Source organism: Trichosporon asahii, assembly GCF_000293215.1.
Source record: "Trichosporon asahii var. asahii CBS 2479 unplaced genomic scaffold scaffold00071, whole genome shotgun sequence".
Lineage (NCBI taxonomy): Eukaryota > Fungi > Basidiomycota > Tremellomycetes > Trichosporonales > Trichosporonaceae > Trichosporon > Trichosporon asahii.
The window spans coordinates 124,292-142,842 of NW_014040854.1; the positions used below are offsets into that span (position 1 = coordinate 124,292).

At 57.0% G+C, this 18,551-nt stretch overlaps 2 protein-coding genes across 2 annotated transcripts; both read right to left on the bottom strand.

The window, feature by feature from the left end:
* Window positions 1–4,706: 4,706 nt before the first annotated feature.
* On the bottom strand, window positions 4,707–5,804 carry A1Q1_04914 (uncharacterized protein; the record flags this gene model as incomplete). The annotated part of the gene is made up of 2 exons (XM_014321721.1): window positions 4,707–5,562; window positions 5,620–5,804. 2 exons carry the CDS (start codon window positions 5,802–5,804, stop codon window positions 4,707–4,709), a joined length of 1,041 nt encoding a protein of 346 aa, XP_014177196.1.
* Window positions 5,805–14,078: 8,274 nt separating this feature from the next.
* Window positions 14,079–18,109, bottom strand: A1Q1_04915 (viral life cycle-related protein; the record flags this gene model as incomplete). Its single annotated transcript, XM_014321722.1, has 13 exons — window positions 14,079–14,210; window positions 14,256–14,636; window positions 14,683–14,929; window positions 14,979–15,106; window positions 15,162–15,342; window positions 15,417–16,069; window positions 16,111–16,570; window positions 16,623–16,805; window positions 17,086–17,466; window positions 17,724–17,782; window positions 17,838–17,951; window positions 18,011–18,046; window positions 18,098–18,109. 13 exons carry the CDS (start codon window positions 18,107–18,109, stop codon window positions 14,079–14,081), a joined length of 2,967 nt encoding a protein of 988 aa, XP_014177197.1.
* Between the last annotated feature and the right edge of the window lie 442 nt (window positions 18,110–18,551).

Here is an 18,551-nt window from a genome sequence, read left to right on the forward strand (position 1 = left end):
GCATGAACGTCAGCGGCGTGAGAACGCACCGGGGTTGCTGGATTGCAAGCGCTTGCAGACGTCGTGAGCCCCGTAACTGCAGTGAATTCAATACAGGACCCACGATAACTAACCCAACTGCCAATACTACGACCACGTTTGAGCTGAACGGTTCCTGCGCCTCAAACCCAACCCAAACTGGACAGCGTACCAGTGCAAGATAGCGTTTCTGAATCGCCATGCTCACAGTTGACTCTGATTGTACCTGGTCACAAGCGCAGAATTGGAATGCGTAGCTGCGTGCTTCTTGTTCAACAACATCAAACGGCGGCGCCAAGACGGCCTCCCCCGATACGACGTGACATGCCCCGGAACCGACATCACGGACGAACCCGAACATGTGCTGCACACACTTGCATAAGCATCCCTTGCGGAAATAGAGCCATGAGCAAGCCTTACTTCACTCACTCGGGGTGACAAGCTTATGTAGCATACAGGGTGCAGACTGACGCTGAGATTCAATTACGGCCTCTGTCTCGAACTGGCCCGCCGCTAACGGCAGCGCGCTATGTGGGATTTGCACGTTTCAGTGGGTGATAACCACGGTCGGCAGGAGTTCATTAGAGTTGGGACGCCTGTACGAGAGCACTTACAGCATGGACTGACTTAGACGAGAAGCGACGGCGGGTCGCGTTGCCTGCATCTGGTAATTGTTATCGTCGGTGGTAAATAAACGAAATTGCCGAATCGACACGTCCGCTGCAACAGAGTGAACTATGCTGGTCCCACTGTGTTACGCCTCTTCGTCATACGCTTGCTTGCTGCAGGCGTACGGCATGCACTCGGTGTGTGAGAGAGAAGTGTGTTGGTCGTTGCTGCGACCGACAAATGTCCTGAATTCAACCTGGAGCTCCTCGTCGTCGACAGTGGCCTGCTGAGGCAGTCTGATCTCATCTGACGTGTTCGGTGTGATGGGACCGATGGGTTCAAGCGCGGATGCGAGTGAGGAATGGATGGCGACTACAATCCATCGCCTGAGGCTAATCCTAGTCGGTAGCAAAGCGATGGGATCAGACCTCTGCATGTCGACACGCCAAGGCTGACCATTCGCGATGCGTACGGTGCGCAGAGCTCTCTGCACTGGCTCCTGGCTTTACGCTTTCTCGTTCCTGCTCGACGCAATTTCGTGCCCCTTCGTGCCCAGTCGGTCCTCAGCTGACTGTCGATGCCTCAGCCGGTGGGCTCGCGATCGACTGAGTCGCCCCGTTGCTCGCTTCAAGTGACCTAGCGTGTCTCACAGTCTATTGTCCATGACGATTAAGGCCTGCCTCGTCACGACGATGGCCGATGACGGACTATGGCCTGAATCGCATCCGGACGTCCAAATCTTTAGCCCCGGTACGCCACTGCGGCGAGCTAGCCAGGTGGGCAGCACTAGTGCTCGACAACACCGAGCAAGCAGCCACTGATACCTGTGCACCTGACTTCCGGTATAGAGCGTTCAATGGGTGGCTCATCACGTACGTTTCAGGTAGCGTCATCGCATGACCGGCCGCTGGAAAAGGGTTGGAAGGGTTCCAGGATGCGGCCTGTCACGCTGCTCCTCAGGTGTGGCAACAGGGAGATCGCCGTATCCGCGCTAGCGCGTGCGCTGAATTGCAGCAGAACTGAGTGGTGTGAGGCTGAAAATCCGTTTTGGGGTGCTTTGGGTTCCTCGGCGGCAAGTCAGGCAGACATACCTGACCTTGCCTAACAGTACCCACACTGTGGCAAGGATGCCGTTGCAATCACGGCAGAGCTGGATCCCAGCCTGCAACTTTGTTATTCACCTTGGCGATGACGAGAATGGAATGGCACACACCGCTCAGGCCCGGGGCCGTTCAGGTCCGTCCGGTTCGCATCCCAGTGTACGGATTGCTTGCTCAGCATACCCAGCGCCGGCCGGTGTTCCCCAGCAACTCGGTGGATCAATGTGACCCGAGGCCACTGGTGGGATCCGGATGGTCGGTGTTCCGGTCCTCCGTACCCCACACCTTCCGACCTTGCAGATCATGCCACGGTCCGGCCGTGGTGTGATACGGCACGAGTTCGTACGGCACGGCTCGGTTCGAGCCTCTTTCTTCGCTGTACCGGTGTGAGGCACTTGCAGAAAGGTACCGACCGATTTGAAGCCACGCTCCCACTCTCGTGACGGGACGGGACTGACGGCGAGGGCGCCGTCAGCATGCCAAACGGCTCCATTGAGAACGGCTGTCGTGACCGAAAGCCGCACGGACATAACGAGCAGCAGCTCCCACACGCCGACAGCGACTGAATAGGATGGGCGAGCCAGACCGATCCGGCTCAGACTGGACTTTTGGCTGAGATCGCTTGAGAGTATTTAATTTCAATAACGCAACACTCTCGCCGTCTGATTCTAGGACAAGAATCCGAAACACGTAAAGCATCATTTAGGCCGGCTTGGCATCCTGAGTCCCTCGAACGTCCTCGGTGCGAAAGACGTAACACGAGTGTGAGCGGACTTTGTGAACGATGAGGAGACCAGGGAGAACGGATGTCACGGGGCTCAGGTGACCTAGGGAAGGAATGGTCCGGGTGCCGTGCCGTGTTCTACGAGATCTGTTTGACGACGGGCTCGCCGGCTCTGGCGGTGCACTAGTGAGTCAAGGTTTGTCAGGCGAAGTCGACGGAAGTCAAGGAAGTCGCAGAACCAGTCGGAAAGGACGACGGAAAGGAATTCCCAGTAGAAGGAGAGGGAGGAACGAGGAAACGGCGAGAAACGGTGCGGTGGGTAGTACGCACATGCGTTGTTGGTGTTGCAGGCGTTGCCCTAGTCGTGTTAAATTGTATCGCATGGCAGAGCATGAATTGTAAACTTAGCTCTGGAGCCTGTTCTTGAATGCCTTCTGACGCTCCTTCCGGCTTCTTAGGCACACTCAAAGCCAAAACCCGTACATTAGCGGTGGTGTCCTCGCCCACGGACTGAAGGGTTCCCGGTTCGCACTAGGTCCAACTCCAGGATACTTCAAGTCGCGCATGCTCGTAGCCCTAGGGAGTCTTGCCCTGCAGTAGTTCGTAACACTCCGATCTGCCTGACCTTCGGCAGAGTGGTGCGTTAGTGCGCGGTGCTCGGAGGTGAAAGCTGCGCTTCTTGTCCCTATGCGACACCAAGGGCATGACCTGCATGGCTGGGAGTTCAGTGCTCCGGGTCCAATGTCAAGTTCAGGACCCGATTTCCATGGGCGGAACTGACCGGGGGCCTTGCGATCCCAGGAACGCGACGAGCTTTCGGTGGGAACTGGCGGTCTTGATCAGGCCGTGTCTCTCGTCGTCTTGTTTGCTCTTTGCCTCATGGCGTCCGCGCCTTGCCGGTGTGTGCCGTGTGAGACTGTGTGAGACATTTGGGACGCTAGACCGCTCCAGTTGCGATCGTCAATGCAATGAATGGAGCGACGGAACATCAGTGGAGCACCTAGCAGCCGTCCAACCGAACTTGTCGCAATGACCAAACCGATCATTGTGCATCAGTGGAATAGTGGGCACCCACCTTACCGGGCAGCACCATGTTGCACATGTCTCATTTCTTGAAAGACGAACGGTGGCATCGAGGCTAAACGGGAAGCAAAAAGCCCCCGAAGACGGCCGAAGGGTCGAGGAGCCGAGGGTCCGAAGCTGAGGCAGGCCGAAGGGGCGGGGGCAGCATCAGAGCGTGCACAGCTGACGTAGAGCTGACAGTTTACGATACAAAAGGGTGCTTTGAACCTTAGATTGAACGTTTAGACAAAACATTGACAGGCGCCCTGTCTTCTTACGTTACTTCACCGCGCACGTCCAAGACTTGTCCTGCCGGGCCTCTGCCATGCGCGCCATGCGCGCCTTGCCTGTCCGGGGTCCATTGGCCCTGACCACTCTCTCACACCGCGTTGCCTGGTGGTCCTGGTGAGGTCCTTGTGGTCCTTGTGGAGCAGAGACTAGCCTAGACACAGAAACCCCGTGACTCCGATAAGCATGCACCCATGTTTCGAAGTGCGCGACGGCGGCGCGACAGCGGAGCACGCGCGAATAGCTACACCTCACGCACCAGATTCTCAGCGAGGTATGCGGGAGGAACGACCAGTGTGAATGCAAGTGGGCAGCTTCAGCCGGCACCCCTTAGGTCAGCTGTTTCTTCGGCACCCCCATCCCAATCCGGAAGGTCTGGATGTAGCCAAGTTCGAAACTGGATGACGAGATGAATGCCCACGACCTCGCTGTTACTGTCAAAGGGGCGCCCAGAGTGATTGTATACGCAGATGGTGCGTTGAGGTTGCATCGGGAACACAACACGGTTGTAGATAGTAGTAGTGTATGGTAAAAGTATATGAATATTGTCCTAGCAAAACCCAGGTGACTCGAACTCAAGTCGAGTAGACCAAGCAAGTATAAACTATATCTTACACAGTAGATAGACGAAGGGAGCCGCGCTCCAAGGAGATTACTTGAAGAGAAGGAAAGAAATAAAAGGAAGCGTCCATTCAGATGTGTCGCGACTTTGGCGCTTATTGTTGTTAGAAAGGTTCGACGGTACCAGTCCGTCTTTTGTCGATGAAAATCGTTCAGTGTCGGTTTAAAAGCAAGAATCGAATCATTGTCTCTTAGTCTTCTAGCGAGGACTGGTTGTGTGTGTAAATGTTGCTCTATCGGTGAAAAGGTTGAACGCGGGTTGACCTGCAAGACGGCGAACTTCTTTACTGAAGGTAGGGCGAGGCGTCGGGCTGGACCCAAACATTGCCGTTCATGTACTCGTTACCCTGGACGTTGGAGACGTAGACTCCCTCGTCACCGGGACCAGGAAGGCCGATACCCAGGCCGACCAGGGGCTGCTGCGGGGCTTGCGGCTGCTGCTTCTGCTGGGGCACCGGAAGGCCGGGGCACAGCGTCGGCGAGGAGGCGAAGGCAGACTGAGCCAACGGCGAGGGCGAGAAGGGGAAAGGCTGGGGGGTGTAGGTGAGGATGTTGGGAGTAGGGGTAACGGGCATGGCGTACGAGGTGCTCGCGGAGCTCTCGGTGGGAGATACCGGGGCCGTGGCATACGTAGCGTAGGCAGAGTTGTCCTCGACAGAGTGGTCAGGAACAGAGGGGGGGAGTGTCGGCACAGAGGGAATAGGAACCGACATGGGGGCCTCGACGGCAGGAACAATGGGCACCATGGGCGAAACGTTGATGACCGGAACCGGGGGTGCGTTGAACCATCCCTGCTCAAACTGGGCAGGGGAGCTCATGGGGGGAGCCGAGTGGGGAACCGGCGAGTACGGTGACATAGTGGCCATGTTGATGTTGATGGGGGTCGAGTAGGAGCGACGCGCAGGAACGTGAGTTCCACGAATGGGGCCGTGTCCGAGATATGACATTCCGTACATGGGCGACTCGCCGACGAAGTAAGGGGCAGCGCGCTGAGAGACGAAAGCAGACTTGGCGGCCTTCGCAGCGGCCTTCTTCTCGCGAGTGGCACGGTTGACCTCCTCGGGGACGGGCTGGTAGTCGCATGAGCGACGGGCGCGGGTGCAGTTGGCACACGGGGTAGATCCACAGCACTTGATCTTGCTGTATCAGGTCAGCCACAACGTGCTCTGTGCGGAAGGAATGTAGGGTAGAACTCACCGGTGACGGCAGTACTGGCACGCCATGGCAATGCGCTGGCGACGTGTTGACGACTCGCCGGGCATGATAGGGGTGTACGAAGTGTTGGGGGTGGTGTTGGCGCTCTGAGTGGTGAGGGGAGAGTTGGTGAGGGTCGAGTTCGCGAGAGCGGTGTCGAGGGTGATGGCGGGCTTGTTGGTCTGCATGGTGAAAGATTCAGTCGCTGGGTTCGATAGGAAGGAAGAAGAAAAGGTAGTGCTTGGAAGAGAGAAAGGGTTTCACAAGGAAGTCGAAATCACCGAATCGTTGCTGGCAGAAGAAGTCGGTGAAAGGGAAAGAAGAAGAAAGAGGGGGAGGGGAGAAGAAGAGGATAGGGTAGGGTAGGGGGGGGGTGAAGCGTTGTTGACGAGCTCTTAAGTGTGTCGGGGAATGGTGTATGGGGGTGGTAGTCACAGGCAGACGGAACCGCTGGATGTGACAAGAGGAGTATGAAGAAGTAGGGGGAGTGTCTGAGGTGAGGCAAGCTACGTTGGAAGCAACGACGGGGAGATGGATACGGAAGGGGAAGAAGGGGGATGTTATGTAGGACGATAGATAAATGCTCGAGTGGGCCAAGAGAGAGAGAGAGAGGTGGACGAAGGAAAGCGTGCGCCGGATCCAATCCAACTGGGAACGATCGTTGGTACGGTGGTGAGGAGGAACAGGACCAGAGCCGGAAGCGCGCACCCACCGAGCAGAGTGCCAGAGATAGTGCAGCGTTTGCGTGCCGTGCCGAGAACAAGTCGGGCAGGAGACGAGAGGGATTGGTGCGCGCGCGCGAGTGCCAGGCGAGGAGACTGCACTCTGCGCACCCAGTACTCAGTCTTACCTGCAGTTGATCAAGGTCGGGTCAAGCGTCAGGTCAGGTCAGGTCAGCCGTCAGCCGGGGATCGCAGAGGCGCAACCCCCGCGGGCCAGTCCCCACGGCACCAGAGCAGAGCCTGTCTCGGATGAGGTGACCTCGAGGCAGAGCGATCGGCCGGCAGGGTTGAACCTGGGGATAGCGGGGAGCTCGTCCAGGGTCACCCGGCACAGAGCCCAAGGAATCCCAGGACGCACGCAGGACGCGAGTGACCCTGCCTTGCGCCCCTGCACCTAGCTAGACCCTGAACAACCCAGGCTCAGGTTCAGGTCCCAGTCCTGGCGACCTAACGTCCTGGCGTCTCTGGCCAGGCACCCAACTTTGAACTCACCTAGCACTTGTCCTGTCCTGGCCAGGTCCGGCGTCGAGTCGCCTCCTCGATCCTCGTCCTGGTGGCGGCGCCCTGCCCGTCGTAAGTCCTATAGTCCTGCGCTTCTACATCCTGCGAGAGGCCGCGAGAGGGGGGGTGGCGTGAACGCATGAACGCATCAATCAAGATTGCATGCTCAACCCCGATGTAAGGTATGCACTGGCAGTCACCCTTGTACGCGGATCCCCACCCGTGGCTGAGACACGTCGCTTACCCTCTCTCTCTCGCGCTCGCTCACTGTGTGCCTGGGCTTACACTCACCTGTACCTCTGCACCACTTCTTCTCCACATGCTCTCTGCGCACTCTATGCATCCGCACTCGCTCTGCCGTGCGACCTTCGCTTCTCTGTTACGGCACAGGCGCGACAGAACCGGTCCTCGGCACTTACGTCACACCCCGAGGGTTTGCGGCCACCACACTTTGCGCCACCTTCATCAAACCTTTCGTCGTCGACTCCAGGATGACCAGGACAGGCTCCCCTGGTCTCAGGCGTTCCAGCACACGTTGTCACCAGCGTCCTTTGGGCGTCTAGCGCGGGCAAAGGCTGACACCTCGCGCACTGCCTATCGTAGCTCGTACCAAACTGTATACCTATTAGTCAGTCCTCAGCTTGGCGACAGGGCTATGTCATGCTCGTTTCGGAGCTTTCGCGCCGTCCATCCCGGAGTTCGCGCACCATGGGCGTGCGTGGGGACCCTTAGCCACCCGCCCCAGCATGCTCCTGCTTCTGCTGACACTGATTGCATGAGCGCATGTACGTACAATAGAGGTGGGCCTTGTTCGCGTGAAGCGTATGGTACATTCATTCGAGATCGAGCGCCATGAACCCACCAGAGGAATGCAGAGATGTGACTGATGCGAGTAATAGTGTCTTACGCTCGAGGTGATATCCGGCCATGGTGAATGGTGCCAGTTGGTGCCAGTCCAGAGCGATTAGAAACCATGCACAGTCACTGTTGGCACCCGCTGCGACGCGTGCGGGCGCGTCTCCGTCCGGTCTACAGTTTGGGCCCACTACCGCTCTCCACCGGAAGCACGAGAGGACGCTGACACACCGCAGCACGCGAGCGAGCCAGGTCGAGCATGGTTAAGGTAGCGTGCCGTAGTGTATCCTATGGTACCCGGGCGGAAGAATGGGTGTGACAGGCAAAGGCGGCCAATTACGACTTGTCGCTCTTGTCCTAATGGTATTATCACCAGTGAATACTGGACCCCTTGAATCAGGGTTTCCGGCAGTCACGCTTTGTCGTTAGTGCTCTGACCTCATGCCTCGGAGGGCAGGGCTTCCTCTCTCTGAGACGCATGCACATGGATGCACCGCAGAGACAAAAAACTAGCTCACACAGTAGTTTAGAGGACGCTTGCTGCCGGCCGAGCTGCGGTGCTCCGTTGGACGCTGGCGATGACGCGCTCGTCAATTTGGACGAGGGCGCCATGTGTTCATATGATCTCCTCGGCGGATATTGCGCTAGTGGCGACCGCCAGGTCAGCGTCAGCGGCGTTGACCAGCAGCGCTAACATCGGCTCTTGAGAGCGCCAGTGGAGGGATCATGTTTTTCCGGCGGTACGAGGCGTCACTGTGCTTTGGGCTGGGCCGGCTGGACGCATCGGGGCTCACCCAGGCGCTCAGTCAAAGGGTGAGTGAGGGGCCCGGGGCTGGCCAGTTACGAAACCGAACGCCGCGTACGCCCCCTCGCTCCGTCCGACTGTCAGCGTTGTCCGTGCTCATCGCCCGCATCCGCAGCGTGATAATAACCGGTGGCGCAATGGCGTTCGCGGAAACCTGGGCGCCTGGCGGATAAGCGGAGCGGCATGCTGCATTCGGGCGGGCAGTTGCAAGTCCGAAAAATGCATGTCAAGCAACGCCCGCGGCCCGAAACCCGCCTCATCCTCAGCCACTGAGCTACATGTCTTGCACGAGGCAGGCGCCGAACGCCCCACCTCCTTTCACCCCTCGTCAAGCAACAGCAAGCGCCGCTGAATAATGTTTCAGAGACTGATAGACAGCAACAAGCCCTATAGAATGCAAAGCGCGGAGCGGTGCGGTAGATGACAATGTGGCTTACGCAGAATGTGGTGCAATCCTCTGTTAGGGAGCGACGCCCCTTACGAGAGCCCACTTTTGGGCGGATATGCAGACAACAGCAACCAACCTGAACGGCATATGACCTGCCCGAGTTGCCTGTAATCAATACGAGATGATGCACACTGTGGCGCCGCCGATACTCATCACGAGTGCCAGTGTGATCCGCTGACACAGATGTCATGTGGCTGCAGGCATGTCTCATGCGGAACAAGGTGTGGTGCGCCGATGCCATATGGCATCGCCACGGTCCTGACATCCGTCCTTCCGAGGTACGCGTGGCTTCGACCGGAACCTTAGCACTCACGCGCCTGAGCTCACCGATGTGGACAGGACGAGAGTTCGGTGTGCTCCTCGCTCTCCTGAGCGCTCCTCGCTGTCAGCCAAGGTATTCCCTGTGCACAATTCGCCGCGTGCACCGCGTGTACAAGTCATAAGGGCTCAGATTCCAACATCGGAGCACTCGCAGCAGCTGGAGCGTGCTAAAGCTTGTCACAGGTGGACGAGATGCGGGTTCCAAGTGTCTGCGACCTGCCAAGACCTACTCGTTGTTGTCAGGGCTCCAAGAGCGCAGACGCGCGACGCGGTTGCCCGTACCGTGACAACTGCATAGCCATCTTGGACAGCCTCGACTAGGTTGAACTTTCGCGGATAGACTTTCCATCGCGGCATCGTGGCATCGTAGCTTTCGCGCCGAGCTCAATCGTTGTTCTCGTCGCTCTGCACAGCAGGCTTCTCGGGCACCAGTCCAAGACATCGAGAATGACCTGACTCCTGGAAATCGCTGACATGATTCTGTGCCTGGGCCGTCCTCGCAACCAGGTTCGACCAGGTTCCTGGCTACCGTCCGAGGTAAAGGCACGGCACTACGCGTGGCGCCCAAACGTAAAACATATATGCTCTGGGCAATCCTTGACATTACGGCAGGTAGCGGGCTCCTAAGCTGCCGCATGGCCTCGAGACTGTAGCGGCGTTCGCTGGCCCGCTGAGGATTTCTGTGGGATCTGCTGGGATCCTGTCAGGTCCTGCCAGGTACTGTGGGGGATGAGCGCACTGACAGGGTGCAGTTGTAAAGTCCTGGTTAGTCGTTTCCTCCGGTACCTGAGCCGGGTTTCCTGTACTCTACGGCTCTGCTGCCGTCAGCCCGAGCAGCCATCCTTAAACCCGTGCCAGCAGTTGGCCGCGCAGCTCGGTCAGTGTCGGTGCACCCACGACACGAGGCCAGGCACGACTTTCGTGCTTGCTCATCCACGGCTTGCACTGTGAGCTCTCGGCGAGATGCAAATGCTGTAATGCCAGCCAAAGTCGCCATTCAGCGAACCTGAATTTCGTACACCTGTGTGCGAGAATCAATTTTGAGATTTCTCGGTGGCGTCAATAAATGATCGACATGTGCGCTCTGTCAACCCTCCCCGCGTATGCACTTTTCGTGGGCTCTGACGATGTGGGCGCCTGCATACCTGGTACGACTGTAATCAGATTCCCGTGTTCCTCTTTCTATTCTGCGCAGGATCTACCGATCTGCAGACCTGGGCCAGACTCTACCATGATGGTCCGCATGCCAATGACTCTCTTCTACCGGATCGCGGATTGTCATGCACATGCAGTCGGACGATTTACTTCCAAGCGGCGTATAGACTTACGAACCCGCGCAGCCCGGCCGCCGCTTGTCGCCTGAGGGAAGATCACAAACCCGGGCGTCAGTTGCTCAAGAGCGCACGTACATCAGTTTTCAAGTTGGTAGGTTCCGAGCACGGGCAAACGCACTCCAAACCCCAAGGACCTCATGCCGGCCTCCTGTCTGTTCGGCAGAATGCAATAATCATCCGCCAGGATCAACCGACGCACGCCGGATGCTGATTTCTTTTCCTTTGCCTAAACCACATGGCATTACCCTCAACGCACCATACGTACAGCGGACCATTTACGTTAGACACAGCGTTCCTGTCACCCGCGGATCGACCCAAGACCTTTCGGTGTATGCACGTCCTATCCCTTTAGGACACTCGTATAGATCGCCTGTGCTGCCATTGCCGCAAGGGAAATTTTGAGCATATCAGAGGTAGTAACCCCACGAGGTGCAGCCGCATTATGGGCGCTCGCACAGCGCGAGGAAGCTTCGAAACGAAACTGTGAAGCACCTTGCTTAGCAGCAAGCGTGTACCCTCAAACGCACACAGAGTTGTTAAGCTTAGCACTTCTGGTCCGCAATCGCCCCGCGGCATTGCTGCTTAATTCGCGCAAGAGACACTGATTACGTGGTGCTGAAACGCCACGGTGAACGGAGCTCGCCACACCCACACCACACTATGGGCGTCACTCTGGTGAAGAAGGTTCGTGTCAAGCGCTAAGCACAAACACTTTCCCTCTCTGTCTTCAAACCAGTGGGGTGCCCTCAAACACAAACCTGTGCACAGCAGAGGGTTAGCTGTTGAATGAATCCTCCGACGACTGGAGACTTCAGGGCCTTCCGTTGTCGCACCGAGAGCACATGCGAAGATGGCAGGCTGGTGTTCTGGTGACCTGGCGGAGTCCTGGTTCAGAGACAAAACGACGTGCGTGGTGAAACACCCAGGCACCGCAGTATAAACCACCGATCCCAGAAGTGTCTGACATGCCATTTGGACGTGCACAGCAATCGCAGAGTGAACCACATGACGCGCATTCGTGCGAGCTCCAGCCGCTCCAGTGCCCAGCCACATCGGCATCGACGTATCAGCCACTTCCTCGCAAGCAGGCATCCTGACGAGCGTACGCACGCCTGATTCCGAGCTCAAACGCACCTTCCATCAATTCATCTTGTGACAGCGCCTGAAATGCCTCGACGGTTCGGCCGCCTACGAAGTTGCCACGTTCTACAACTAGGACTTCACACTTCTCGGAGACTTAGAGGAAGCCGCCGTCGAACATGGAACAAGGCAACAAGGCGTCGATGCGCGTGTGAGATCTAAATTCTAAAGCGAATCCTTCCTTGCAGCAGCAAGCACACTAACAGACGAGTCTCACCCAGCGTGACGAGCTCTTACGAAGCGTGACATGTCTCTTGGGCGTTTCAAGTCAAATTCTAATTGTCCGGTTGGATGGACGTTCTGCTAATTACGTATAATTACTCCTTTCAAGCTAGCGGATTGTGGTCGCATTAATAAGCCGTTCAAGGTCCGGTTAGCTCTGCAAGGCGATGTCAGTCGCACTGGGCTACCAGCCTCATCGCGCAGTCACGAACGGCGACATGCACAACGACTCATTCTCCCGGCGGCGCTCATGCATTGTCTTCGTTTAAACACAGGCAGATACCTGACAGCAGATAGCGGGCTGCAAGCATTCAAGATGTCCCGCCAGGGCAAAAGGGGCTCAAGAGAGGCTGCTAGCATTCCTCGTCACGAGTACAACGGACTGTTTCTTACGTTGGCTAAAATGACTTACACAAGCGACAAGACACCACCCACTAAGGAGGCAGGCGGCATCCGCAGGCCCACAGGGAGCAGGCATTTGGGGACGACCGAACCGCAGGTCCACATTCATTCCTCGCAATTCATATGCGCCGGGACTGCGGCTCACGCAAGACCTCGCATCGGGTCGGCTCCCTTTGTCCGTCACCGTCGCTCTCGCTTCGTTTGCTGGAAACAATTCGGAGGTCGGTGCGCTATTGACACGGGCGCGGGGGGCGCTGGGCGGAGACGACTCCACAGTGCATGGCGCTGACCTGACCGACCGACTGGACCTGGCGGCGCTGCGGATCGTGGATCGGGTGGAGCTGGGATCTAGGAAATCGTATAGCAAATAGCGCAAGGCCGAACTACTGATAAACTGGCCCGACCGGATTCGGAGCACAATGCGCCAGGACGCCAGCCGAATCGCGCACCGGCATGGTCTGGGCGGTGGAAGGGGCCGGTGGAGGACGCCTTGAATGCCAAGCGGGTCATGGAATATCCGCCGAAGGTACGTACCGCCGCTTAAACCTGTCCGATCTTTGGATCAGTAAATGCACCAGTTCCAGCGCGGGGATGCGTACTATTACTATGTCTCGTTCAGTCTGTACCGCAGTGTGTCGCGCGGTTATTGTGACTAACTCCACTGCCATTGTACGCATCTGTTCGGGACCCAGCAGAACAACATTCGCAGGTGCCGAGGCTGATCCAAATCAATAATGCAATTTGATCCAGCGCACCGGGTACGTCGGTACGCTGACCAGCTCATGGTCAGGTCAGGAATCATGGTCGGCCTGGCCCCGCCCAAAATGCCAGCCCAGCCAGCCCAGCGGTCCAAGCACCTCAAGCCTGGGCTGGGCGAGACCGTCTGGCTAGTCAGCCGGCTGGGCTTTCGTTCGGCGGCCCCGATCCAGATGATCCAGATTTCGGCTTGAGCTCGATCCACCTTGACAAGCTCCTTTTGTTACTCGGTGATTACAATGGCCATGTGATCCCTGACGACTCGGTACTCGGTGCAACGTCGTTCTTTACACCGGCCCACCTCTTGGAAAGTAAGCATTGCATGTGATTCGGTTGAATGGGCTTGGGTCAATGTGCCCACCTCATGTCGCTCACATTCAGCGATCAGCGTCTGCAGCGCATTCGCCGAGGCCTCATCAGTCTTGGATACTGAAATGGGTATGAGGCACCGGATTAAGCGGAGAGAGTGCGCTGTAAGGTATGTCTGGCGTACATCGCTAAACGTCAGGTACTGCCTGATCTCTGTGCCGGGGTCTACTCGGGGTCCGGATGGTCTAGGTCTGGCTTGAACTGCTTATGGCACCCAGAGGAGATCTCTCATTCATCTTTCTCTCGGCATTCGATAGTCTACCCGCGTGCAATTAACTCACAGCTGTTGTCATGCAATGCATGCAACATGCAGACATGACTGTCCCATCTCCAAATGAAGTCGACAGCCGAGGTTCACTTGGCTGTCGGGTTTCTGACTCTCGCTAGGCCCCATGGCATCGGGTAACGAGTGTGCCGTTCCCAGCACATTGCGACTCTTGCTCTCACGAAACCTTGGATTGACAGATGTTCAATTCACTCAACCCCCGTCGGGCGTTGTATGCAGTTCATCTGAATGATGCAAACTATGCATACATGCGAGTATCTGCTGAAAATACTAACCTAAATCTATGCCCCGTGACTTGCACCTAAGGCCTCATGGGCTCCAACCACTTGTCTGCGCGCTCAAACTGCTCAATGACATCGGGCTGGATCACCGTGTTGGCGACTGTCGGGTTAGGACCCTGTTCCTGATTCAACGTCCGAATGGCCACCATGATCTGTGGAATGTCAGCTGAGCTATAAACACGAAACGAGATACTTACGGCGTCCCAGAAGCGGAAGCCACGCTCAACCTCGTGCGTCGGTGCCTTGACGCCCGTGAATGCTTGATCGACAAACTCAAGCGCAGCCTTCTTCGCTTGCTTGACCTCATCAGTCTGGGCGTTCTCAGCCGTGATTGTGTCTCCATAGTGGAATGTGGCGGCGTCGAGGTACGTTTTGGCCAGGATTCCAAAGCCAGTGTTGACGTCGACTTGGAAGGGAAGCGAGATGCACATGTCGAGATAGTCGTCGCGCATGCGCCTGGCATCTCCAGACAGAAGAATGTGGACGTTGATAGCCTCCAGGAGATGGCGCAAAGCTTTCGTAGTCGACTTGACAAACGAGTTGAAGACGAGCAGCTCGCGGGACAGAGGTCCACTCCACTGCTCAGGCTGGGAAGTCAGCAAGCATTGACAGAGCTGCACTTACGCGGAAGTTGAGGGGGATGGCACTCAGCACTCGCATGATCAGCAGCGTGTTGCTCTGCTCCTCATCCGTGCCAAAGCTCGGTCCTCCGGACAGAACAGGAGCGTTCGGTCCTCCGAATCGGTGACCGTGAACGACGCCGGCCCGAAGAAGCTCCAGGATGATGTAGATCGGCTCCTGCAGCTTGTCCGTCACTCGCGCGGAATTACACGCAGCATGGAAAGCCTTGCCCATGACAGTCTGGTGGTGACTGGCGTTTACGAAGCTGTTTATCAGATTTAATCACCCGCACGACTCACCCTCGGACGTCAAGGAAGCGCCAGATAATGTTGGCGACAATCTCATCCTTCTTCTCGAGGATCTTGGCAGCCTTCTCTTTCTTGGTGTATGCGATCGTCTCGTCCTTCTCCAATGTGCCAATGCAGAGCTTGAGATCAATAGTCGAGGACTGAAATTAGTGACAGCCCAGCCGCCAAACTCACACTCTGTCGTCGCAGCTCGTCAACGAGGACGTGGTGGGGCACCTTCCAAGTGGCGCACTTCTCCACGAGCGATTGAGTGAGGGGATCAGTGATGGGAACAGCAGTGCCCATGACTGGTGCAAAGGCAGGATCAAAGTAGTAGTGAGCGGACTGTGGGTTAGTCGGGTGAGCAAGGGGTGACCTACGATCCTCTTCGACGCCCAATGGGGGTGCAAACACGCCGAAAGAAGCGCCAGCGTCGTGCAACGCGGCGACGTGGCACCCTCGGTGATGATGTCTTTGATAAACCGGCGGTATTCTGGCGAGTCAGCCAGAGGCTGTCGCTCATCAATGACTCCCGTGGCGAGGTATCCAACCAAGTTTGCTGCAACCATGCCTCGGCAGATGAAGAAGTAGAGTTCGTCCGGCAGGCGAGGAGAGAAGATCTCGTCCAGGTCGGACGGAATGTCGGCCGGAGTGATGACCGCGTTGGGGGGTGGGACAACGAGAGGGAGCGGCACACAGGCGCCCTCTGTCGTGAGAATAAGGGAGTACTTGACGGCTAAGCGGGCACGCATGAAGACCTCGCCGTAGTTAGAGGCCTTGACAGCGGGCGATTCCCGCCACGCCTGGCAAGTGACGATGCCCGTCTTGTATTGACGGATGAGGTCGATGGCCGACCGGATCGAGAACGTGTCGGCGATCGGAGGGAACGTTCGACAGAGCGAACAACCTGCCAGGAGACCCAAGTCCAGGAACTGGTCCGCCGTCATACCGAGGTCGGAGAGGATTCGAGACTTCTCGTAGAAGGTGAACGTGCCAGACCAATCAATGTTGGTAATGACCTTGTCAACCGTCCACAACAGCGCTTCAGAGTCTGACCACATGGCGTGAATGTAGCCCTTCGGGTGACGGAGGAGGTAGGCAAGCTGAGATCTGTGAGCGCTCCCATAGAAGGGTATGAGCTTACCTGTGCAGACGCGAGATAGGGAGCAATGACGTACTCGACGAAGCGGTGCTTAAACGCACGAAGAATGAGACGCACGACGTCTTGCACGTCGACCCACTGACCGCCTCGAACCTGTGTGAGAGCAACGACAGCCCTGTCCACCTGGCCGTCCTCGTAGTATGACCACGCCTCGTTCTTCACCATGTTCTCTCGTTCAGCCTGATTGTTGGTTCCCTTTGTGGGTGGCCGAGATGTGAGAGGGAGACCCGAGAACACGAAGACAGGCTTGATGCCAGCCTTGTCTAGCTGGCGCAGATCACTTTCGATGCGGTTCGCGAGGGAAAGGGGCAGACCTCCCGTGGAGGCGATCAGAGGCTCGCGCTGGTCGGCATCTTGCAGGAGCTGCTTGACATAGTAAGTGACGTCGATTCCCAGGCGCGTTCCAGCCAGCGCGCTGAGAGGAGCAGTCTGCGCAAGCTTCCTCTCGCGCAGGTACACTGGTCGTCAGAGCCGAGCCCCGGACACGAACTCACCATCGAGGTTGCGAACGGGCATGTCGGGCGTCACGAATCACAGAGGTTGAAGCGATCACAGGACAGCAGCCTGCAGCAGACGAGTAGAGCCCCAGATGACGAGGGGAAGGGGCTGGCTTAGAGTGTGGTTGAGGAAGACAATGATCGAGGCTCGGAATCATGAGGTGCTCCGGGGGTACACGTCTGGAACGCGGTCGTCACGTGAGAAATCCCTGACCCGATCCATGCGCCCCCGCACAGCCCTCCGCTTCCAATTCACATCGTCTACATGCATACACAACTGAAAATACAAGCTAGCTAGTTACATAACACCACGCACAGCCTCTGCCGCTGCAGTATCAGGCATGGACCCCCTCTGGTTGAAGAGCTTGTCCTTGACTATCTGAGCTGTCATGTTGTTGGTGACTTCATTGGCGATCTTACGACTGTGTTGTCAGTGACTCCTCTACTCGACGCCACTCACGCGTCGGCTGCGGGTCCCGAGATAGCTGTCGGGGCGATCTCAACAGAGTCCTCCTGCTTCTTATCCTTTGCGTCTGAGTTCTTGATTTTGAGAGCCGCGTGCTGCTCTCCCAGTCGGCTGCCGGCAGAGTTGAGTTTGGCGTTTAGGTCCTTTATCTGCGAGGTGGTGTACGCCCGACTCGTCAGGATCTGGCCCTGGCTCAAAGTTGCAACCCAGTACTTGTTCCAGAGCAGGTCCAGCAGCTTTTCGTCGGTTTTCGTCTTGTAGATCTCGACTTTGAGGGGGTAGTACGAGTTCGCGTATGCACCAAAGTCTTCGATCTTGTCCAGGGGAATGGTCTGATACTCGGAGCTCCCGCTGGCCGGTGGAGTGTAGCCCTGCCTGATCAGTTTGAATCGTGTATACCACTACTCACTTCTGGATACGTTCGGAAGGCGCCGATCTCTACCTTGCCTGCCGACACCGTGCGGTTGGGATCAATCTCATGTCAGCGGTATTGGGGCAGCCATCTCACCACCACAGCGAGGTAAGGGTCGTTGAATTTCTGGTTCGTGAGCTGGGTGTTGACATCAATTCCGGAAAGCCAGCATCCGTAGCCGGGGTGTCTGCGATCAGCACTGGTGGAGCGGACGACTCACGAGTGATACCAGCCGCGCAAAAGGTCATTCTTCCCGACGGTTTTGTTGGATTCCTGGAACTGGACCATGTACTCAAACGCCTCAATGTTAGCTTCGCCGAGATACCAATCTCACCTCATTGCCAGCATTCACTCTGGTCTCCGTTCCTTGAACCGGAAGTGCCGCAGCGTCGGTGATCCAGAAGGCGTGGTCACGAACGCGCCCGTACATGACCCCCATGATTTCATACTGTCCGCCGGAGCGAGCGTGGATGACCTGGCGTTAGGGGTGCTGAGGAGTACCCTTACCATCTTGATCAAGGCCACGGCAGAGATCTTGACAACCTGAAAGTAGTGCGGGCTACCATCAGCTTCTGGGGCACGGCTATGACTCACTCTGTCTTCCATGGCTCCTGGTCTTCGAGTGCCTTCTCCTCATCTCGAGAATACAGGAACGCTGTCTCGGCGGCATCCGCAAGCTTTAATGTCAGCGTCTGCTCTGCTTATCCTCCTGCAAACCTTGATGTCGTTGTTTATCTCGAAATTTCCCCTCGCCGCTTGCTCCATGGTGGAAAGGATGGTGGTGACTATGTTAATCGGTGAGGTCAGATCGAGACGATGACGACGTTCACGTGGTCGACACGTGTCTAAACGGACTTCGGGTGGTGTCCACTCTTGGGACGTAGCTGATTTCCAGATGCGATTCTCGATTGATCAGTCTTCTCGTCACAATCGTCTCAGTGTGCGGCGCTCAGGATGCGACGGGAGAACCCGTTGACAGAATTTAGCATACACTCCAATGGATGCGTTTGCCTCTACCCATAGCTACTCGTGGGGGTTTTGTCCCCCA